This window comes from Hippocampus bargibanti, linkage group LG05, assembly GCF_051943395.1.
Source record: "Hippocampus bargibanti isolate YZ-2025 linkage group LG05, ASM5194339v1, whole genome shotgun sequence".
Classification (NCBI taxonomy): Eukaryota; Metazoa; Chordata; class Actinopteri; order Syngnathiformes; family Syngnathidae; genus Hippocampus; species Hippocampus bargibanti.
Genome location: NC_142738.1, coordinates 30,229,177 through 30,252,849, shown reverse-complemented (window position 1 = coordinate 30,252,849; position 23,673 = coordinate 30,229,177). Strand labels below are relative to the sequence as shown.

General features: G+C 44.4%; 1 protein-coding gene and 1 non-coding gene across 2 annotated transcripts; both read left to right on the top strand.

The window, feature by feature from the left end:
- Positions 1 to 3,205: 3,205 nt before the first annotated feature.
- trnay-gua (transfer RNA tyrosine (anticodon GUA)) lies at positions 3,206 to 3,293 on the top strand. Its single transcript is given in 2 exon segments — positions 3,206 to 3,242; positions 3,258 to 3,293. It is a non-coding gene; the product is annotated as a tRNA-Tyr (tRNA).
- Positions 3,294 to 6,446: 3,153 nt separating this feature from the next.
- tasor2 (transcription activation suppressor family member 2) lies at positions 6,447 to 23,193 on the top strand. Its single transcript, XM_088995969.1, has 13 exons — positions 6,447 to 6,807; positions 9,424 to 9,496; positions 12,350 to 12,534; positions 12,576 to 12,604; positions 13,317 to 13,333; positions 13,404 to 14,399; positions 14,517 to 15,117; positions 15,186 to 16,368; positions 16,437 to 16,556; positions 20,788 to 20,941; positions 21,014 to 21,119; positions 21,199 to 21,383; positions 22,746 to 23,193. Exons 1-13 carry the CDS (start codon positions 6,706 to 6,708, stop codon positions 22,826 to 22,828), a joined length of 3,834 nt encoding a protein of 1,277 aa, XP_088852095.1. The 5' UTR covers positions 6,447 to 6,705; the 3' UTR covers positions 22,829 to 23,193.
- The last annotated feature ends 480 nt before the right edge of the window (positions 23,194 to 23,673 follow it).

Genomic DNA, 23,673 nt, shown 5'->3' with positions numbered 1-23,673 from the left:
ACACAAATTGATTTATATAGGTTGCTCTCTTTCTATTAGCTACCTGGCTAATCCCTTACATATTTGCTAGCTAGCTAACCAGCTACATGCATGAGCATGGCGCTTGACATGCTTAATTTGCTTTGCATTGATTTTGACACCTGTGATTGCATAGATTAGCTAGCTAGCTGACTAGAAAGATCACTAGCTTGCTCGCTCGTGAGCTAGCTAGCTCAATAAATGAGTATGCCATTTCACAAGATTGATTTGCTTTTGCGGGCCGAATAAAGTGATGTGGTTGGCCAGATTTGGCCCCCGGGCCTTGACTTTGACAGTTATGATCGAAGGGATTAGCTACCTAGCTGAATAGAAAGAGAGATAACTAGCTCGATTGCTAAGTAGGTGCAATACAATACACATTGATTTATATAGGTAGCTCTAATTCTGTTCAGCTAGCTGGCTAATCCCTTACATATTCGGACGTAGCGGGCCAGATTTGACCCCGGGCATTGACTTTGACACCTGTGATCGCATGGATTAGCCAGCTAGCTGAATAGAAAGAGCACTAGCTAGCTCTTTAGAGAGTTAGCGCGTGAGCGAGCTAGCTGAATAAATGAGCATGCAATTTCACAAGATTGATTTGCTTTTGTGGTGGGCCTTGACTTTGACACCTGTGATCAAAGGGATTAGCCAGCTAGCTGAATAGAAAGAGATAACTAGCTCGATCGCTAGCTAGGTACAATACAATACAAATTGAATTATATAGGTAGGTGTTTTTCTATTCAGCTAGCTGGCTCATCCTTACATATTCGCCCACTTGCTAGCAAGCCAGCTGGAGAGATGAGCATGGCACTTGACATGCTTGATTTGGTTTCGCGGGCTGAATAAAATACTGCGGCGGACCAGATTTGGCCCCCGGGCCTCAATTTGTACACCTGTGTTCTATCGTAAACCTGTGGCAGAATCGACGTGACCTTGTGCAGCCAATTTTTCTGATATTTTTCTTTTGTAGTGCAGCCATGGCACGAGCCTCCCCAAACTGGACTGCGCTTCCATTGGAAACATGCGAGGACTGCAAGGTTTTGTACAGGTGGTTAATTCTTTAATGTGATTTCACGTGCATCATAAATCACCAACGACACCACCGTAGAACTACAAACAAGCATGGAAATACAGCTATTAATTACACATAAACACTTGGACTTTACATCAATGAAATCAAACTAATGCAATAAAATTGTACAAACCAATTTGCCCGCTTGCCGCTCCGAAATGGAAGGTTTGATCTTCGACTTTTTGATCTTTTCGTTGCTAAACAGGACAGCGATAAAGCATGTCCACTCTCAGTAAGTCTTCTCAGTCAAACGAAACCAAAGTAAAGAAGCGCAAAAAGTAAAACCTGTACCTGTAGTGACAACAAACCAACGTGCAGTGGGGCCTTGGTTTACGAACACCTTGCCTTTCAAATTTTTCGGTTTACGAACGTTAAATTTATGAAAATTAAACCTTGGCATACGCACTACTTTTCGGGATACACATGGAGCGGCACCCCACCACGGCTGGCGGAGTAATCTTCGGCGGAAGAACACCAAAGCACACGACCGAACAGCGCCCCAGTCGGCCTACCTTTCCACACCCCCTTTCTCGCAGTGCACACGTCGATCGTCTTCAAGGATTTTTTACAGATGCTTTTGCTGTTATGGGACCGAAAAAGACCACCACAGGCTCGTGTTCAGCCGAAGAAGACACAAAACAAAATTACAGTCGAGGAGAAGAAGATCATCGAGACACACGAACGACGTGTGCATTTGTCTGATTTAACAGCCCAGTACCGATATGCTAAGTCCACCATTGCTACCATCCTTCGCAACAAAGAAGCCATTAAAGGACAACCGACGTCACTTTTTTGTTTCTTAACTGACATCAGTACGTTTTATAGCATCTAAAATATCCAAAACACGCCGTATGATATTTTTATTCAAATGCAAAACAGAAATAAAAATGACTTAGTGTCCAAAATCTGCAAAAAAAAAATATAGCTGCGAATTGGGCATTTACCTTGCGTCACCTCAATGCATTTTGCGGTACTTTGGTCTGAAAACTTGATCCATGTTGATTAGAAGGAAAACACATGAATAACGCGATGGTGAATCCTTGTGTGTGGCACCGAGCATCTATTTTATATTCGCTGACAAAAAATTGTCAAAAAGGAATTAATCAGCCCGTTTGCACGGACATTGTCGCCATTTTCTGCCTCTTTTTGGTGCTACATCCCCCCCTCAGATCCCTCAAAATGACAGGTAATAAATTATTTCATCGATTGCAAACATGTATGCTTTCCTCTTCAGAACTATTTGAATCATATTCATAACTGGATGAGTAACAAGAAATCATCTTCTCCGAATCTGAAGCCATTGTTTTGATTCTTGAGCAAGGCAAGACGTCTTGGCGTGACGTCACAAACTGGGGGCGGGACTTTCTGAAAATGCCCAATTCGCAGCTCAATTTTTTTTTTTTTTGCAGATTTTGGACACTTTAAGTCATTGTTATTGGTGTTTTGCATTTGACTAAAAATATCATACTGCGTGTTTTGGGTATTTTAGATGCTATAAAAGTTTTTCTGATGTTAGGAAATGAAAAAGTGATGTTGGTTGTCCTTTAAGGCTTATTTAGTTGGAGACCTGGGAACGGATATGGAGACCTGGGAACGGATTATTCTCATTTTAATGGTTTCCTATGGGAAATTAATTTTTGGGATACACACTTTGCGCCTTACACACTCTGTCTGGGAACCAATTAAGTCCGTCAGTCAAGGTCCCACTGTAATGAATATCAAAGACAATAAAGCACAGCCGTCTGCTGGTCAACGATGGTCAGCTCGATATTCAAGGGAGTCCGAAAAAATATCGATATAACCGGGACTATCGATATATCCGACCCTTTTTGCATGTAATTTTCTCCGTGCGTGCATAGAAATAGTATCGATATAACCAGGACTATCGATATATCCGATATCGATATAACGAGACTTTACTGTATGTATCAACAGCATTTACAGCCACGTTTTTTTTCATACAACGCGTGAATTGAAGCTATGGCGTCCTTTGCCCACACAACTTGGTGGAACGATTGGACGTGAATGCAGCATGATTGCATCAACTATGGTCGTCCCTACCGACCCCCACTCTCATCTTCAAGAATACCTCCGTCGGCGGATCGCTTCAGACCTTCGATAGCTCAGTTGGTAGAGCGGAGGACTGTAGTGGCGCTCAGCTGTAATCCTTAGGTCGCTGGTTCAAATCCGGCTCGAAGGAAATTTTGTGTTTTGTCTTTTTTTGCCGCGTATTTATTCAACACAGCGTCCGTTTTGACTTGATGATATTTTGTCTCTGTGTGTCAAGGTTTTGGTCTTCCAAATCGTGGCGTTTGTGTAGCTTGAGTACACGTGGCACTTGACATGCAAGCGTGTACACACTAAAAGGAAAAAAAATGTCATCATATTAAAAAAGGCTTCCTTCTTACAGACATTTCATTAGGTACCACGTATCAAGTCTCCAATGTATTTAATATTATTTATAAATAAAAAACAATTGCTCTGGACTGAAGTCTCCTGAGATAATGGTTTGAACGCCATTTTTTTTTCTTTTGGGGGTACTGTATTTGCAGTATAGCTGTGTATCTCTCCAAAAAAAGGCAAGTTTATATGTATTGTGATACAGGGCGTCTGATACGATATGCATAATAAACCTGTCTTTCTGTCTGACTAGCAAGCGAGCTATTTAGCTATATTTAGCTGCCGCTGCTCACCCACACAAAAACTGATCCTGTGACTGTAATAATAATAATAATAATAATAATAATAATAATAATAATAATAATAATAATAATAATAATAATAATAATAATACATTTCATTTATAAGCAGTAAAGTGACTTTGAGAGTTTGGAAAGGCGCTTAGAAATGAAATGAAATGGATTATTATTATTATTATTATTATTATTATTATTATTATTATTATTATTATCTAGATGGCTATCTATCTGGCTATCTATCTATTTGCTATCTATTAGCTGTCTAGCTAACTGGCTGCCTATCTATTCGTTGACTAGCTATGTAGCTAGCTGGTTATATATTAGCTATCTAATAGCCAACTCGCTAGCTTTTTATTTATTTGAGTTCTTTCGGGTTGAGTGAACACTGGCGTGTCTGGCTGCCGCTGCTCACCCACAGAAAAACCTCTCCTGTGACTGAAAAGTGACCTTGAGAGTTTTGAAAGGCGCTTAGAAATGAAATGTATTATTATTATTATCTGGCTATCCATCTGTCTAGCTAGCTAGCTATTTGCTATATAATTAGCTATCTATTAACTGTCTAGCTGGCTATATATTAGCTATCTCGCTAGCTTATAGCTATCTAGCTGGCTAGCTATCTAGCTAGCTGGCTATCTATTAACTATCTAATAGCAAGCTAGCTAGCTTTTTATTTATTTGAGTTATTCCGGGTTGTGTGAACGCTGGCGTGTGTGGCTACCGCTGCTCAACCAAAGAAAAACTTATCCTGTGACTGTAAAGTGACCTTGATAGTTTTGAAACACGCTTTAAAATGAAATTGATTATTATTACTATTATTATTATTAGCTTAGTTTAGTAACTTTTTTGCAAGGATATATTTGATATATATTTTTGTCGCCTTTTATTCGGGGTATTTTCCCCCGAATTATGTGTGATTTTCCTCAACTCCCTCTGCTTTTGTCTTTACAGTATTTACAAGTTGACTGCTTGGTGCGGGGTTAGCCAACCAGTCACAACGAGGCGATCCCCTTTTTTTAAATCACAGTGTTACTTAATAGCGCCACAACGGACACATGGACGCACAAATGCAAGCGCACACAAACACGCGCCAGTCACGTCAAGTTCTAGTCGCGTTACAAGTCGAACGAGATCACGAGTCGGTCGGCGGTTGAGGAGCTCCGGTCGTCTGCTGGGACGGTCCGAGAGCGGCGAGAAAGGAGGCCGAGGGTTGGGGGGGACTTGGCGTGGGACTTGGCGTGGGACCGAACCGCGTGAGTTTTTGAGCCGCAACGCGATCGCTTCGACGCGACGTTGGAGTTTGTGTTTGACAAGTTTTCAAAATGGATGCGGCCGCTGCTTTGCTTTCGGTTCTTGCTTCCGGTCGTCGTCCTCGCGAATGGACCCGCGTCACTTTCCGTCGGAACACGATTTGTTTTCAAACATGTTCGATCGATGACAAAAAGTGAGATTAATGGTGTGGGTTTTTAATCTGGTGTTGATGCAGGTTTCATTTATTTGTGTGGGGTTGCTACGAGTAATGGGAATTGCGGCTCTTTTCAGAGAGCCGGTTCTTTCTTCTCGGCTCACTAAAGAGATCCCAAATGGCTCCTCAGTTTGTTTGTTTGTTTTTTTTTTTGGTGCTTAAATTAATTCACTACCAAAAACCATGTAAAATTATGTTAAAAACGAATTGCTCATGTAAAAAAATACACTATATCAATGTTATTTGTGTTTGTGATTATATTTTATGTATTATAGTACCTATCCTTATCTGTGACTGTAAAGTGTCATTGAGAGCTTTGAAAGGCGCTTAAAATGTAATGTATTATTATTATTATTATTATTATTATTATTATTATTATTATTATTATTATTATTATTATTATTATTATTATTTGTTATTTGATTTATATGTGCACAGAGAGCATCCACTCACCTTCCCTGTGGTTACTCTGGTCTGATGATCAGCTGTCACTAATTTGCTTTTCATATTAATAATGCTATCATACCAACTAGTAAAAAATATAATAATTGAATAATAATAACAGCACAATGTGCATTTGGCCACCATTCTACTCTAACCCCCCTCCCTTCTCTTCACTGCTGTGTGTGTCTGTAATTCTCCCCTCCGTCCTCTACTGGATATCGACCAATCGTGTGCGGCTTTAACAGAAGACCGGGTGCGGGGGGGAATAGGGGGAAAAGTCGGCTCCCATTTCCGGCTCCTAGTTAGGTACCGGCTCTCTACTTTCACTTCAGAGATCCAGCTCTATGAACCGGCTCGTTCACGAACGACACATAACTAGCTGCTACGTGGCCCGGATCAACACTTCCTGCTTGGGGAATTGCCGCGCAACAATGTTTTAAGTGTACGTGTGTTTGTTCGTCAGGGGTCCCCCTCACGGGCGGCAGTGGAGCGAAAGTACATTCGCGTGGGTGCGAGTAAATTTGAACGAGTCTTGTTTCGGTTTGGGGGGCGAAAGTTTCCAACGAGAATGATTTGTCTTCGCGAGAGGACACGAGAACGACGCGAGGTTTGACAAGTTCCCAAATGGAAAGTGGAAGCGATTCCGCCCGCCGCCTCTACACGTTCGAGTTTCACTTTCGACTTGGTGGAAAACGCAAACGTCGCTCAAAACAAAACGGAGCCTCGTTCTTTCGCGTTTGACGTTCAAGGACGATTGAGTGTCAATTTGGCCCCTTTGCGCTTTATGTTTTCTCTCGCCTCCCGTTCCCATTTCAATGTTTTCATAACAATGACGGAACATTCGGACTCTTAGAAAATCTTGGCTCCGCTTGGAACGTACGAAGAGTCCGAGTGGGTTTTCCGACACAAAATGAACCAAATAAGTGTCCGCCATTTCGGAATATTTGACGTTGTACTGACTGTTTACCATTTGAGACGGGCTGCGAATTGACCATTGGCTCTGTCCCATGTCCCACTACAGTCCGCTGCCTTCCTTTCGAGCCTCGAGAAATTCACAAGATGAACTCGAGGGGAGTGACGCCCTTTTGCTGTTTGACGACGTCAACAAGGTACAAATATTTGCGCTGAATCTGCCTTTCATTTTCCTTGTTACTTTCGTTTTCATTTCGCCCCCCCCCCACCCCCTGACCCCACCTGTTAGATTAGATTCCAAATTAGTGGGGGTCGGGAACCTATGGCTCGCGAGCCACATATGGCTCTTTTGATGATTGCATATGGCTCTCCGATAAAACTAAAAACATATTCTCGCTTTTTCGCCGTTCATTTCTTCTTGGGGCTGCAGTTGGCGGACAGCGCAATTTTGATTGTATGACACTGGCTGTCATGTTGAAACAGGTAAATGCCCCTTTCAAGGACAACGACGTCTCCGGACAAGTTGTGTCCATCATTTGTAAAATGGCTTCAAATGACTTCTGCTGAGCGTTTACAAAGATTCCACCGCATATAGCTATATTTTACGTTTTAAGACTCGCACGGAAAATTCAGGAAGTCTTGTTTTTGAGTTGGTGACGAGTCCTCACGTTACGTCATGAAAGGACCCCCCCCCTCACCGACAAAAAGACACATTGTAGCAGTCCTTAATCACATCAATGTATTTTGATGTACTGTTTGTCTGAAAACCCTGATGTTGCACCCAAACGCCGCCAGAAGAGGGCGTCCAAGCTCCATGGAAGGAATTTATCAGCCTGTGGAAACGGGCTGATTCATATTCTCAGAATCTGAAGCCATTGTTTTAATTTTTCAGCAATGCAAGACATCTTGGCGTGACGTCACGAACTGGGGGCGGGACTTTCTGAAAATGCCCAATTCGCAGCTCAATTTTTTGCAGATTTTGGACACTTTAAGTCATTTTTATTGGTGTTTTGCATTTGACTAAAAATATCAGTCTGCGTGTTTTGGGTATTTTAGATGCTATAAAACGTTTTTCTGATGTCAATTAGGAAACAAAAAAGTGACGTCGGTTGTCCTTTAATGGCTTCTTTGTTGCGAACGATGGTAGCAATGGTGGACTTAGCATATCGGTACTGGGCTGTTAAATCAGACAAATGCACCTTTTTTGAACCAGGGCACATTTTTTTACATTGGATTTTTTTTTTGTTCGTGGTGTAACGCCAAGGCGTCTTGCCTTGCTCGAGATTCAAAACAATGGCTTCAGATTTGGAAAAGATGCTTTCTTGTTACTCATCCAGTTATGAATATGATTCAAATAGTTCTGAAGAGGAAAGCATACATGTTTGTAATACAGAACAAGCAACTCGCTCAGTAAAAGGCTCCCAAACACAAAATGGTCATCAGCACAGCAACATTCAAAAAAGCAAAAACTGTACTCACCATTTGATGACAATGCTCTGATAATAATAATAATAATACAATTAATAATCTTCTTCTTCTTTTCCTTTCGGCTTTTCCCTTCAGGGGTCGCCACAGCGAATCAATGTCCTCCATCTATACCGGTTTTGTGCATCCTCTTCTCTCACATTAATACAATTAATAAAATTAATAAAGTACAGTAAAGTCTCGTTATATCGATATTCAAGGGAGTCCGAAAAAATATCGATATAACCGGGACTATCGATATATCCGACCCTGTTAGCATGTAATTTTCTCCGTGCGTGCATAGAAATAGTATCAATATAACCGGGACTATCGATATATCCGATATCGATATAACGAGACTTTACTGTAATAATAATAATTATGACAAAAGTATCGTCCACATATCTAAACCAGTGTCTCGGTTTTGTCCCCGGGAAGGATGTGAGGGCCTGTTTCTCCATCTCTTCCATGTACAGATTAGCCACTATGGGTGAAACTGGTGAGCCCGTAGCACAACCATGAATTTGTTTGTAAAATTCCTCCCTAAATTGAAAAGACGTAGTATTAAGGAAGATTTCCAATAATTGGCAGATGTGGTCCGGTTTAAGTTTGGTTCTGCCGTAGGCGTCGGTTGTCATTTAAGTGATCCATTCGTAAAACATAGTTGTTGTCTTGATTAGAATACCACACCCCTGGACGTTCTAAGCACCAACAGCTGTAAGCAACAAAACAGATATTTTAATTGGTTGTCTTTTCCATGAACTGATAGATTTGTAACCTGGCTAATGAGCTCTTCCTGTCAGGGAGTTTCAAGTCCTAAATTCTCTCTATGGAAGGAATTAACCAAGTACTAAATTATGTCCAAGGCTAGCTCTCCTAGATTAAAATGACAGGTTAACAGGCTGTGTCTGTTCAATTCAGATCGACCCATGGTTTCTGTGCTTTCATTGTGTACTCGAGTCACATGTTCACTAAGCATATACAGTAAAGTCTCGTTATATCGATATCGGATATATGGATAGTCCCGGTTATATCGATACTATTTCTATGCACGCACGGAGAAAATTACATGCAAACAGGGTCGGATATATCGATAGTCCCGGTTATATTGATATTTTTTCCGACTCCCTTGAATATCGATATAACGAGACTTCACTGTAACATAAAACTTTTAAATATGATAACTTCTATTCTGTCTAATCCCTATCACCCCTTGACCCTCCGCGCCTGCACAAACATAACTCCCAACAAACACTCCATTCTGCTCGCTCATTGAAAAACAAAGCACTATTTTAATGTTCATCCTACACGATGGATAACGAAATGTATTTATTTCCTTCACACCACAGGCCCATGCACTTGGACAAACTGGAGTTCTCACTGGGACCAGTTCCTGTTCCAGCTCGGGAGACCCCCTCAAGGGTAAAAACAAAACAAAAAAGACCACTTCCACTAGACCTGCAAGTAATAAACATGGCGCCATAGTAGTGAGCCTCATCAGCTCTCCGGTCAACAGGGTCTCGGGTTCAATTCCAGCATTCCCGTGAGACTGATCGGAGGATTGAGGTGGCAAAGGCGTTGCTCAGGTCTCCATAGACGATAAACATTGTGTTTCCATTCATAATTGTTACAATTTTAAAGGTACCTGCTCATGCTAATATTAGCTTGTAATATTGTAACCTAACACTATTAAGCGCATTGGTTTTAAAAAGGAGTGATTGGAATCTTTATACCGACTGCTTTCATTTGTCTAAAATATTGAAAGTGAGCTATGGTGAACGTAGCCCTTGACCACGGGTGTCCAAGTCAAGGCCCGAGGGCAAAATCTGGCCCGCCACATCATTTGATTCGGCCCGCCAAAGCAAATCAAACTGGTGATATTCCAGGCTCATCTATCACGCTAGCGAGTTTTCTTTCTATTCTGCTAGCTGGCTAATCAAAGTCAAAGTCAGCTTTATTGTCAAATATGCTAATATGCATAACATACAGCACAGATGAAATGACTGTCCTCTCGGACCCAGCATGCAAGGCACTTATAATGACTTTAATAAACATGAAAACGCCAATTTGCATATCATTTTCCAAAGTAGACGCACAGAACATCAGCGCCAGAAGGAAAGATCCTAAAGAAGCTAACAAAATTGATGACGCTACAAAACGTAAACTTACATTATCACGTGACTAAAGTGTACTTGAGAGTTTTGAAAGGCCATAGAAATTGAACGTACATTAAAAGCATCGTGGAAAGAGGAGTTCACGTGGGTTGTGGCAGACGATGCAATACGAACAGTGTATGGACAAACGACCAACTGGAATCATCAGCAAGGGATATTTACGATAATTTTTTTCTGTTCATTTTCTGTTGGGGCTGCAGTTGGCGGAAAGCGCAATTTTGATTGGATGACACTGACCTAGGTTGGCAGAAAGCGCAATTTTGATTGGATGATACTGGCCGTCACTTGAAACAGGTAAACGCCTCTTTAAATGAGCCTGACGAGTAAAAACAAAGCACGTACTGTACACTTCAACTTGAATGCACCGGAGATTCGCCTTTTTGGAGAGAAAAGGTTCTGATTCTAATTTGCAATGAAATGATGCCATCGATGAAACAGTCGAATGTCAGTGACATTTTAACAAACCCCATGTTAACGTTAGCATCAACATACTTTTGTGAGAAGTATGTTGCACAGCAAGTGTGGAAGCTAATGAGCCGTGTGCAGGCAAACTAGCAGTATCTTCGCGTATGGACCCGGCAAGTTGACTTTCATTCCGATCGTTTGCCTGGATTTTTACCAATCATGAGGAACTGAAAACCATTCATGTTAACGGTGAGTACTAATACAGTGAGACCTCAACTTATGAACTTAATTGGTTCCCAGACAGAGTGTGTAAGGCGAAAAGTGCGTATCTCAAAAAAAAATTCCCATAGGAAACCATTAAAATGGGAATAATCCGTTCCAGGGTTTCCATAAAATATAGTTTTTAACTAAATAAGCCTTAAAACTACACACAACATACCTTATTCTATGTATAATAAATGTGCTATTGTATTGTAGTGAAAGAAATACACTGCATTGTATCATAAAGTCACAAAGAGAGGCACATTACACGAGGACTGTAATTAAAGAAATAAACTGTGCTGTAAAATGAAGTTTTTTTTCAACTTCTTCGATTGCCCGAGACCGTCGCTTTGAGAGCACGGAAACACCTTGTGCAACAGACGCACCTTTGATGGCTTCTTTGTTCCGGGGAATGGGAGCAATGGTTGACTTAGCATAGCCGTGCTCGGCCACTAAATCACACAAACGCACACCTCGTTCGTGTTTTTCAATGATTTTATTTTGTGTCTTCTTGGGCTGAACACGAGCCTGTGGTGATTTTTTTTTTGTGGTCCCATCATAGTAAAATTATCAGCAAAAAGCTCCAAGTAGCGATCGGCGTGTGCATTCAATGAGAGGGGGTGTGCAAAGTAGTGCCGGCTGGAACGCTGTTCGGTCATGTGCTTCCGCCGAAGATCACTCCGCCAGCCGTGGTGGGTGTGTATTATGAAAATAGTGCTTATTATAAGGTTTAATTTTCATAAATTAGAGGTTCTTAAGACGAAAGGTTTGTAAGATAAGGTGTTTGAAAGTTGAGGTCTCACTGTACAGTTATTTTAAATAATACATTCTGACATTTTGTTGAAAAGTGGCCGTGCGTGCGTGTGTGTGTGTGTGTGTGTGTGTGTTGCGTTTGCGTGCGAGCGCGCACTAGCGCACTCGCGTGTTGTGGCTCTCACTGAAAAACATTTCTAAATATTTGATTTTTATGGCTCTCTTCATCTAAAAGGTTCCCGACCACTGTATTCGATAGATAGCTTTTATCTGAGTTACTTAGCTATCTATTAGCTAGCTAGCTTTCTATCTGAGTTACTTCCGTGTTGAGTGAAGGCCTAGCCAGCTATCTGTTAGCTATCTATTAGCTAGCTAGCTTTCTATCCGAGTTACTTAGCTATTAGCTGTCTATTAGCTAGCTAGCTTTCTTTCTGAGTTACTTGTGGGTTGAGTGAAGGCCTAGCTAGCTATCTGTTAGCTATCTATTAGCTAGCTAGCTTTCAATCCGAGTTACTCCCGGGTTGAGTGAACACTGGCGCGTGTGGCTGCCGCTCGTCACCCACAGAAAAACGTATTCTGTGACTCTAAAGTGACCTTGAGAGTTTTGAAAGGCGCTTAGAAAGCAAATGTATTATTATTATTATTGTTTGTTTCTGACCGTTTTTTCAACGTTGTGCTTCAGGTGTGTACATCTCAATGTTCTCTGACGGTTTGGCCCTCAAGCGTCGGCGGGATGGCCCATCGGGATACGTCGCCATAATCCGGCGGACGACGGTAGCGGCAAATGGAAAGCGGGCGGCGGCGGAGCGCAGGTTGACACGCTCTCCTTTCCGCAAGGGAGTGTCAAGCCAGTTTCGGAGAAGCGGGTGATGCCGGATGCGACGCCGCGGTGCCCTCCCCCGTGTGCCGTGGCGGCTTTTTCTTCTGAGAAACAAAGGTGACGAAGCGGGAGGAGGAATGCGTTTGGTTCCTTTGGGCGCCGGGACCTGCGCCGGGCACTCTGCAAGTGAAATCAAATGCAAAATGGCCGCTTCAGCAAACTATTATAATAATAATAATAATAATAATAATAATAATAATAATACATTTGATTTCTAAGCGCCTTTCAAAACTCTCAAGGTCACTTTTCAGTCACAGGATCAGTTTTTCTGTGGGTGAGCAGCGGCCGCCACACACGTCAGCGTTCACTCAACCCGGAAGTAGCTCAAATAGATAGAAAGCTAGCTAGCTAATAGATAGCCAATAGATAGCTAATAGATAAAAACTAGCTAGGTAGCAAATGGATTGCTAATAAATAGCTAAGAGATAGCTAACAGTCAGCCAGCTAGCTAATGGATAGCTAATAAATAGCTAATAGCCAATCATAGGATACGTTTTTCTGTGGGTGAGGAGCGGCAGCCAGCGTTCACTCAACCTGGAAGTAACTCAAATAGATATAAAGCTAGCTAGCTGGTAGATAGCAAATAGATAGCCAGCCAGAAATCCACTCCTTCTCAACCATAACACCTCCGCCCATTCATTCTCGAAGGAAAAGCTTGCGATCAAGCCAATCTGTGAAGGATTTGGCGCCGGGAATGGTCGGCACGGGTTCCGCTCGACGGTGTGAGAGATGGAAGAAATGCAGCTCAATATGTCTTCTCCTCTTCCAGAGCGTCTGCAATGAAGGGTAAGAGATCACAAAGAAGGCGTCACTGTCACGCCGGATTTTGCCTCAATGTCCTTTTCTTGGATGACAGCAGAGACCAAACTGGGCGGCTTGATCTCCTGTGAAATTCTGGTTCAACATTTGGCCAACGGCGAGGTGAACAAAGCGGAAATGGCGGCTGAACCCATGCGGACTTGCAGCGTGATGGCAAATCCCCGAGCGCCATCGAGTCAGTCTCTAGCACCCGCCATCCGTGATGCGGATAGCTCGCTGTCATATCCCGAGGTTTTCCGGGCCAGAGTCTGTCCTCCGAAGTCGGGGACGGCGGACGCCGATGCGACGCTTGCGGCCAATGATTCAGGTGTGCCGAACCGAAGCACCAAAAACTTCCAGGTCCCCGACGTTCCGGCAGAGCTGATTGTCAGCTTCACCTCCAAGCAAAGTGTGACGGACAAACGCCCCATTGGTACTGCTCCGGCGAACGCTACCCCGTCCACCAGATGCAGGGGGTCTTCACGTTGTCTGGCGACCGCTCGACACCGGCGGGGGCTCGGAAAGTGCGCCGCGAAAGGGCGTCAAGTCAGACGGTTCGCCAACGACGGCGTCAAAGCGCAGTCAGCAAACGGCGCAAGCACCGTTGGGGCTGAGCGCCAAGCTCCCCTGAGAAACAAAAGCGAGCGCTGGAACTTGAAGCCGGTCAAAAGTCAATGCGGAAGAGTCTTGGTTCCTCACGGCTACCGGCGGCCTGCAACGGTGGTTCCCGAGGCAGCCGCAGCGGCATGGTCGCCGCGCGGGAACGCCATGGACTGCCAGACGGGAAGTCGGCAGCGAGGCGCAGTTGTAGACTCGCAGTTCGGCGAGACGCCTTTGAAGAAACCCAGACCTGACCCCACTGCTGCCGAACTTGGTGAGGACTCGACCGAGCCCGATCGGGTTGAGCCAAGGGAGCCGAAAGGCACTGGCATTGGGGAAGCCCCACCGGAGGCCACAGACGCTCAAATCCTGTGCAGGCCTCCCTCCATTTACCCCCAGTGGAGGAAAAGGAAAACGCTTGGGACACATCTGGACGCCTGGCCGGAGCACGCGTGTAAGTCCCATTTTGTTGTCTTGGTCAATCCGCTGCCTGGCCATTTCTTTTCTTCCGCTTTTCTTCGTCTCTCTTCCTTCATTCGTCCTTCATGATGTTCACCGGTTGTCCCGACAGGGCAGCTGCGCTTCCAACGGCAATCGGGCGACGGGAGGAAAAGGCGGCCCTCCAACGCATCCACCGACGCTCTGAACTTACTGGCGGATCTGGCCCTCGGGGCCAATCCCCCGCACGTCCCGGCACCATCCGAGCGAGGCGTTACGGGGCCGTCTCGTTGGGTTTCCAGAAACAACGTCCATCCCCAAAACGTCGGCAGTGCCGCCGAAGCGTCGCTTCTTCTCGCTCTGCTAGGACGGGCTGGACCTGCGCCGTCGGAAGGCGGCGAGTGGGCTCGAGTGTTGTGTCAAGAGCACGCCTACTCGTTACCCCTCTGGGCCTCCATGCCTCCCGGTTTGCCGGGCGGTCTGTTCCGGGTCTCCCCATTAAGCGGATCCGCCGGATTGCTTTGGAGGTGCGGCGTTTCCACAGAAAACGCAGATCGTCAGCCTCGGGAACACGGGGACATGCGGGTCACCGCTTTGAACCGCGACCGCAGCTTCGTGTGCAGGGACGATTCGCTCCAAGTGACGCGCCAGTGGAAGGAAAAGTACGACTTTGGCGGGGACAGCCCGTTTTGCAGCGATCCAAAGGACCGGACCGTCATCCGGGCCTTGCACGGGTAGGACCCCAAAACGCAGCACCTGGTGACCGTTTCCGTCTGGCTGACTCCTCTTTCTTGTTTGGCAGCCCCTGGGATTTCTCCATTCGGGACGCCGAGGACGACATGCGGCTCCTTGTCCACATGTGGATCGGGTTTTTCTACAGCCGTTCAACGGCGAGGTTCATTGACTTGGGCTCAGACCAGGATACGAACCCGTGCCCGGCTGGCGGTTCCCTTTCCGACTCCTCGGACCTGAGTGGAACCTGCTCTTTGGATCCAGACTCCGACGTCCCAGACTCCCCTCCTGGGTCCTCCGCTAGATTTGAGGTTCTCCCTTTGGACCCTCAAGTCCAAAGTACAAAAGTGTGTGACGGCGCCGTCTCACCGACGGGACTCAAACAACGGCAAACATTTCAGGTCGGTCCCGATGTCAATGTTACACCGCGCAGCCACTCACCGCGAAGCGACTCTCGTCCCATCAATGATTGGTCTTTTGGGAATCGTGTGGGAACCTTCCCTCTTGCCGGAGAAGAGGGGGTGACTCCTGTCGCTCCGAGATGCCAACGGCCTGGTTTTGTTCAGCCTGGAGCTGCAGAACCTTTGGCACCCGACGTAGCGTTGGTGAAAGGGGCACGAAAGACCCTTGGAGGGAGTCGCCATGGGGTGATGGCTCCGTTATCCTTTGGTTCTGGGGAGAGTACGAAAGCCCAGAGTCGGATTGAGGAGGTGCTTTGCGACCGTGCCGAAAACAGTTCTCCCAAATGCATCCGAGAACCGTCACTGTCTGGAAGGTCGGCGCTGAAGGTGGGTGAAAGCCACGCTAGTGGGACTGGATCCAACGAAATGCATCAAAGGCCTTCTGTCATCATCCAAGGCCATCAGCAGATGCATTTAATTGGCCGTCAAACCGCAAAATCCCCAACCGAGGCGGGATTGGTTGAGGAAGGACTCGGAGTGGGCCAAAGCAACCAGCCGGTCGTTGCAGAAAGCCCGTCGGACTCGGATGAGGCAGTAGAAGCCTGTTCTGGTGGCCACAATGACATCTCTTCAGAGGGTTGTTGGTCTGGTGTTGGTCGGCTGCTTGACGCAGACTCCAACTGGACGAATCCGGGCAGCCCCGTTGAGAGGACCAATTCAACACCCTGGGATCGCTCCGTGCTGACCGCGTCCAGACAACGTCGAGCCCGGGATGTTTCCAACTCACCTGAAAGCAAATCCAGGTTCTACATCTTGGTGACATCGGAGGAGGCCTTCTTTGCAGAGACCAAGGTACAAATGGTTTCCAGTGGTGTGAAAAATGATGGTCCAAACACACCTTTGTGTTCAACGCTCCAAAGGCTTGCTTGGAAGCGGCGGGTCACGAGGCGGTGCCGCCCAGCCACTTCTTCGCCGGAGGAGAGTCTCGCTCTTTGCTCATCGTCATCAGGAATGAAGACATCTCGGCGCACCTCTCCCAGGTACGCCGCTCAATGGAGGAAGCTCCAGGTGGTGGAAACACCGTCCAACGCGCTCGCAACGTATCCCCACGGACCGAACCTGATCTGTACGCCGTAACCGCAGTTGATTAGATTACATTGGATTACATTAGCCTTTACTTGTCTCCCAATGGAGAAATTGTCATTTATAATAATTCATTTCATTTCTAAGCGCCTTTCTAATCTCTGAAGGTCACATTACAGTCACAAAATAAATTTTTCCGTGGGTGAGCAGCGGCAGCCACACGCCAGCGTTTACTCAACCCTGAAGTAACTCAAATAGATAGAAAGCTAGCTAACTAATAGATAGACACAGGATAAGTTACATAGCTATCTAGCTAGTATCTAGCTAACTAGATAGATAATGATATGTATTATTGTTATTATTAGCTAATTATTAGCTGGCCAGCTTTCTATCTATTTGAGTGACTTCCAGGTTGAGTGAACGCTGGCGCGTGTGGCTGCCACTGCTCACCCTCAGAAAAACTGATCCTGTGACTGTAATGTGACCTTGAGAGTTTTGAAAGGCGCTTAGAAATGAAATGGATTATTATTATTACAGTAAAGTCTCGTTATATCGATATCGGATATATCGATAGTCCCGGTTATATCGATACTATTTCTATGCACGCACTGAGAAAATTACATGCAAAAAGGGTCGGATATATCGATAGTGCCGGTTATATCGATATTTTTTCGGACTCCCTTGAATATCGATATAACGAGACTTTACTGTATTACTAATAATAATACATTGTATTTATAAACGCCGTTCATAACTCTCAAGGACATAGATCATAGATGGCTAGCCAACTAGATAGCTAATAGCTAGCTAGCTTTACATTATACTGCTTAAATTAGCTAGCTAATAGCTACTAATAATAATTCATTGTATTTAGAGGCGCCGTTCAAAACTCAAGGACATAGCTAATAGATGGCTAGCTAACTAGATAGCTTGATAGCTAATAGCTAGCTAGCTTTAAATTATACTACTTCAACTAGCTAGCTAATAGATAGCTACTAATAATCATTCATTGTATTCGTAAGCATTTCACAGTAACAAAAACAAAACACAGGAGATGCTATAAAGGCAGCCACTCCCACTGTGCCATCTTGAAGTCAAAACAACAACAAAAACTTACAAATGTGACACGACACAAAAGACTCAGACAGTCTTCAATTTTAAGCACTTTCTGCACCTTCTCTGTTGTATGAAGCAGTTCTGGATGTAAGAGGAGAGGATCAAAGCGTCCTTTTCACCAGTGGTTCAGAAATGTCATGGTGGAACGTGCACGTCTGCTACAAGCTAAATATTGAGGGCAAACGCAACGCTGTAGCAGCCATTGACCAAAAGAGATTATCTCCCATCTCCTGTCCCACGTCAATCCGCTTCAATTCCAAGCCGCGGCCGTTCCACATAAGTTTGGGAAACTTGCGGCCATTCCCGATGCAATGGCCACCAACTACGAACCAACTTGTCAATAACGTCAACGTGTAATACGGTATCAGCACGTCCATCACAGATAGTAAGAAAAATGATTTCATGAGTTGACACTGACGCGTGCACGCCTTTGAAGTGCACCTTTCAACCCTTTAATGTCTTTCAAGCCCTTTGATGTCTTTGAAGTGCGTCTCAGCCTGACACATTTCCCACACATAAAAATGGGTATACAGTGGTACCTTGGCTTACGAACTTAACTGCTTCCCAGACAATGTGTAAAGTGAAAAGTGTGTATCCCAAAATTTAATTTCCCATAGGAAAGCATTAAAATGAGAATAATCCGTTCCCAGGTCCCCATAAAACATAATTTTCTACTTCCTAATTTTCTAAGCCTTAAAGGACAACCGACATATTTTTTTTTGTTTACTAACTGACATCAGAAAAACGTTTTATAGCATCTAAAATACCCAAAACACGCAGGCTGATATTTTTAGACAAATGCAAAACACCAATAAAAATGACTTAAAGTGTCCAAAATCTGCAAAAAAATTGAGCTGCGAATTGGGCATTTTCAGAAAGTCCCGCCCCCAGTTCGTGACGTCACATCAAGACGTCTTGCCTTGCTGGAGAATCAAAACAATGGCTTCAGATTCGGAGAATATGCTTTCTTGTTACGCATCCAGTTATGAACATGATTCAAATAGTTCTGAAGAGGAAAGTATAAATGTTTGCAATCGATTAAAGAAGGTCTTCCGGGTCATTTTGAGGGATCAAGACTGATGTGTGTAGCGTCACAGAAAATGCAGAAGATGGCGCCAGAGCTCCGTTGGAAATGGGTTCATTTTTCAGCTTGGCATTTTTGTCAGCGAATATCAAAAGAGTTGTCTCGGTGGAACATGCAACGATTCACCACTGCTCTTATTTATGTGTTTTCCTTCTAATTTTGCCATCAACACAGATCAACACGAAGTTTTCAGACCAAACAAAGTACCGCAAAATGCATTGAGGTGATGAAAGGACTGTTGCAATGTGTCCTTTCTCGGTCAGGGGCGTTCCTTCAGTGACGTGACGTGAGGACTCGTCACCAACTCAAAAACAAGACTTCCAGAAATATAGCTATATACGGTGGAATCTTTGTAAAATATGCTCAGTAGAAGTCATTTGAAGCGATTTTACAAATTATGAACACAACTTGTCCAGAGACGTCGGTTGTCCTTTAAAACTACACAAAATACACCTTATTTTATGTATAATAAATGTGCGCTGGTATTATAATTAAATAAACTGTACAGTACAATAAAGTCATTTACCTTTGTGATGGTCGTTAATGGTTTGATGGAATGGAGTGTCCGATTTCCTCAGCATTAAAACACTTGATGAGGAACGTAAGCTTCTTCTTTCACCATCTGGAGGAATGATCCCTTGTAGGTGCTTTCTCTGTGATAATTTTATCTAGTTCCTCATCAATTGTGTTCTGTTTAGCCGAGTTGATAGCTCTTTTCATCAAGTGTACAGATGGCTTGTGCGGGTTGTTTGTGGAGCCTGATTAATGGGATATTTTAACCTTACAGTCTACACTCTGCCTTTGAACTATCAACATTGAAACTCTCACTGTCGTCTGCCTGTCTCTTTAATGTTTAAACCACCCTCACTGCTGCATTCTTGACCAATCACGTGGCTTTAACCAAAGATTGGGGGCTGGGAATAGAGGACAAAGAGTCGCCTGCCATTTTGTTGTTAGAAGAACGGGCTCGTTCGCGAACGACACATCACTCATTGAGGCAGCTCCGTGTACGAAAAAAGTTCGTATGCCAAAGTAAAATTGTCATAAACCGAAAAGTTCGTAAGCCAAGGGGTTCGTAAACCGAGGTATCACTGTATAAGTAGCCGTCGCGGGACAGAGAAGGCAGAAACACACGCCAGCGCCGCGGTGCGCACCTGTGACACCACAAGCTTTCTGCTGGAAACTTTTACAAAAACGGGAGACACATCTCAGACGGACAGATTTGCTTCGGTTTACCGTGTTGCTAGGCAACAGAACGAAATCCCTCGCCCTTGGTTTTCTTCATAAGGGAGGTCAGGATGGTGTTCGGCTTTGTCGCTACAAAGGCCTCGACCCTATTTTGTGGGACCTATCTGGTTGTTTTATAATAATAATAAATTATATTTAGAAGCGCCTTTTAAAATTCTCAAGGACACTTTACAGGCACAGGATAAGAACAACATTTTTTTATGCATGTGAGCAGCGGCAGGCAGACGCGCCAGCGTTCACTCAACCCGGAAATGTACACCACTAACTCAAATATAAAATGGTCATGGGCACAATAACATTCAAATAAAGTCAAACTACTCACCATTTGATGACAATGCTCTGATCTTACCTTGAGACGGGCATCCCTTTTTCCTTCATTTCTAAACGCTAGCTAGCGAGCAGTGTCCTAGCTTTAGTTGTACAAAATGGAGGATTACTGGGATTGAGAAGTGTCACGGTCTGCATGGGTGGTGGATCCCAAAAAAGGAGGCAGGAGGGAGAAGTAGGGTTGTGCTGGGAGTCCTTTTAACTGCCACCGATTGGAACTACCAACACCTGTGTAGGTGCAGGCGGGGCCCGACAGCGCCAACCAGATTGTGACAAGAAGTTAAAACGGAATGTTTACAATACTTTCCTTCAAAGTGACGTTATGGAAGGTGAACGACGTTGGTAACGGGCTCTGCTGAAACAAGGTGGGACTGCACCTGTGATCTGGTGATCTTGGTCTCTTGCCGTCTCAGGTCCCACATCTCCTGGAGCTGAAAAAGTCGCCGGGGGTGCGCTTTGCTGGCATTGACGAACCGCACGACGTGGTCAACCTCACCCATCAAGAACTGTTTGTCGACGGGGGCTTTGTGATGTTTGACGGGCCATCCCTGGAAGCCCTCAGCCTGGGTACGTGCCTCCCGCCGCCCCCGTTGTGACAAAACGCCCCCCACCCCCGTCTGAGTTGCACCGTCCCTTTAGACAAGGTGAAAAGATTGCTGGAAGTCCTACAAGAACTGAACAAAAGCGCAAAGTGGACGTGGTTGCTACACTACAGAGACAGTCGGCGATTGAAAGAGAAGGCCAGGTAGGGGTTGCTCCTGGACCGTGGTCCAAATGAGAACTCATTGACGACTCCAAACCTCAAACCTCACTCGGGCGTCCAGGTTCAGCGCCCAAGCGGAAGAAAAGAAGGACTTGCTGAGGTGGTCTCAAGAGACGGCGGGCCTGTGCGCCGTTTTGCCCTACCACCAATGTGACGCCAAGTCCAGGGATGGTCCCGACTATCTGGCTTGTCTGGTGCACTCGCAGGTTCAGAACATGGCGGCCCGATTTCCCGTCTTCATCACCGGTAAGTTAGCTTTTCTCCGGGTATTCCGCTTTCCTCCTGTGTCCAATGCGTGGCAGGGTGATTGAACACTCCAAATTGTCCCACTGTGCGGGTTGTTTGTTTCTGTTTGCCCCTCAATGGGCTGGCAACTGGTTCAGGGTGTCCCCAGCCGACTGCCTGATAGAAGTTGGGATTTGCTCCAGCAACCCTCATCCTCGTGTCGGCTCTCGGTCGTACAGGACTAGTCCACGGATGAAAAGGTTTCTTCAGCTGTCAAATCGTCATGCTGCTTTGAGCTTTCATGTAGATCCTGATGACAACAGACTTCTTAGGTCGTTACCACCTAGGCTTCGTCATGCTGATGGGGTGATACCAGGGCTAATGGGGTAATCAGAGCCAGGGATACAAAACATGACATGTAATCAGACAGTCATCTGCTAAATACAATCATGAATACTTATTATTAGACTGAAACATGATAGCTAGATTTGTATACTAACTCAGTACAAGCTGAGTACATGTATACTAATTAACATATACAAATAACTAAACTACATACATATATGGACTTACTAATTGATAAGAATAAGTAGAAATGAGGGGGGGGGTTAAACAAAGAGACAGGCAGACAGAGAGAGAGTGAGAGAAAACACACACACACACACACACACACACACACGAAAGGGAGAGGACAGAGCTTGAAACAAAAAAACAAAAGTGAAAAAAAACAAGTAAAATGATGAGAAAATTGATAGAAACAGTGAAATTTGGACCCATTTCAACTTTGAAAATTCAAAAGCAGAGTGTAGACCCGCAAAAGTCATCTGTACACTTGATGCAAAAAGCTATCAACCCAGCTAAACAGAACACAATGAGGAACAAGGTAAAATTATCGCAGAGAAAGCACCTACAAGGAATCATTCCTCAAGATGGTGAAAGAAGGTTACGTTCCTCATCAAGTGTTTAATGCTGAGGAAACCGGCCACTACATTCCATCAAGCCATTAACGACCATCACAAAGGTAAATAAAATGACTTTATCGTACAGTGCAGTTTATTTCTTTAATCATAATACTATAGCACATTTATTATACATACAATAAGGTGTATTTTGTGTAGTTTTAAGAAAATGAGAAAGTAGAAAATGATGTTTTATGTGGACCTGGGAACGCATTATTCTCATTTTAATGGTTTCCTATGTTAAATTAATTTTTGGGATACACACTTTTCGCCCTACACACACTGTCTGGGAACCAATTAAGTTCTTAAGCCGAGCTATCAGTGTACTTTGGACCCTGGCTCCCAGATTGGATCATGAACACACGCCGTTAGCATTCAAAGTCGTCAGCGCAATTTGAACATTCCCCCAATGTCTTTCTTGCAGAAACAAAGAGCGCTCAGCAATTTGAGCAAAACGGAATTCTGACGGTGACCGTGGACTCTTTTCTCATGCCTTTTTCCTCGTGACCGCCTGCGACCTCTGACCTCAACTTGCGCTTGCAGAACCTGCAAAGCGCTTAGAAATGAAAGGGATTATGATTATCAAGGCAAACGACAAACCTCATGACTTGATTCACTGACACCGTACTACCTTCAGCCATACCACATTTTTATTTATCTTGCAATTTGTTGTTGGTTCTGTTTGCTTGTTTTTTTTTTTTTTTGTTCTTCCTATTCGAGTCCTTCTAAGAGGACGTCAGCCGGGTGATGAGCGCAAATATTTTTTTCAGACTTTTTGTGTATAGGTCCGCTTGGAGAAAAAAAAATAAGTTATCCATCAATATATATGTGGTATGATATAATGTGAGGGAAATAAAAGAAATGGAGATCTATGTTGGGTGACTTGCTGGTTTCCTCTCCTGCCAGGCCGAGATAGAAATAGTTCTGAAGAGGAAAGCATACATGTTTGCAATCAATTAAAGAATTTATTCCGTGCCATTTTGAGGCAACATTGGGGGGAAATGTATCACCCAAAAAGAGGCAGAAAATGACGACAAAGCTCCGTGTAAGGAATGAATCAGCCCATTTCCACAGGCTGATTAATTCCCTACACGGAGCTTTGTCGCCATCTTCTGCCTCTTTTTGGTGCAACACAAAGTTTTCAGACCAAACAAGTACAGCAAGATGCATTGACGTGATGGAAGGACTGCTACAATGTGTCCTTTTTTTTCGGTCAGGGGCGTACCTTCAGTGACGTAGGGTGAGGAATCGTCACCAACTCAAAAGCAAGACTTCCTGAATATTCAGTGCGAGTATTAAAATGTAAAATATAGCTATATGCGGTGGAATCTTTGTAAAATACGTTCAGTAGA

Coding starts and splice junctions, on each gene's coding strand:
- tasor2 (XM_088995969.1), top strand. CDS start 6,706: ATGTCCCACTACAGTCCGCTGCCTTCCTTTCGAGCCTCGAGAAATTCA. Junction 16,369..16,436: donor CCTTCTTTGCAGAGACCAAG/GTACAAATGGTT, acceptor AACGCTCCAAAG/GCTTGCTTGGAAGCGGCGGG. Junction 16,557..20,787: donor TCTCGGCGCACCTCTCCCAG/GTACGCCGCTCA, acceptor TTGCCGTCTCAG/GTCCCACATCTCCTGGAGCT.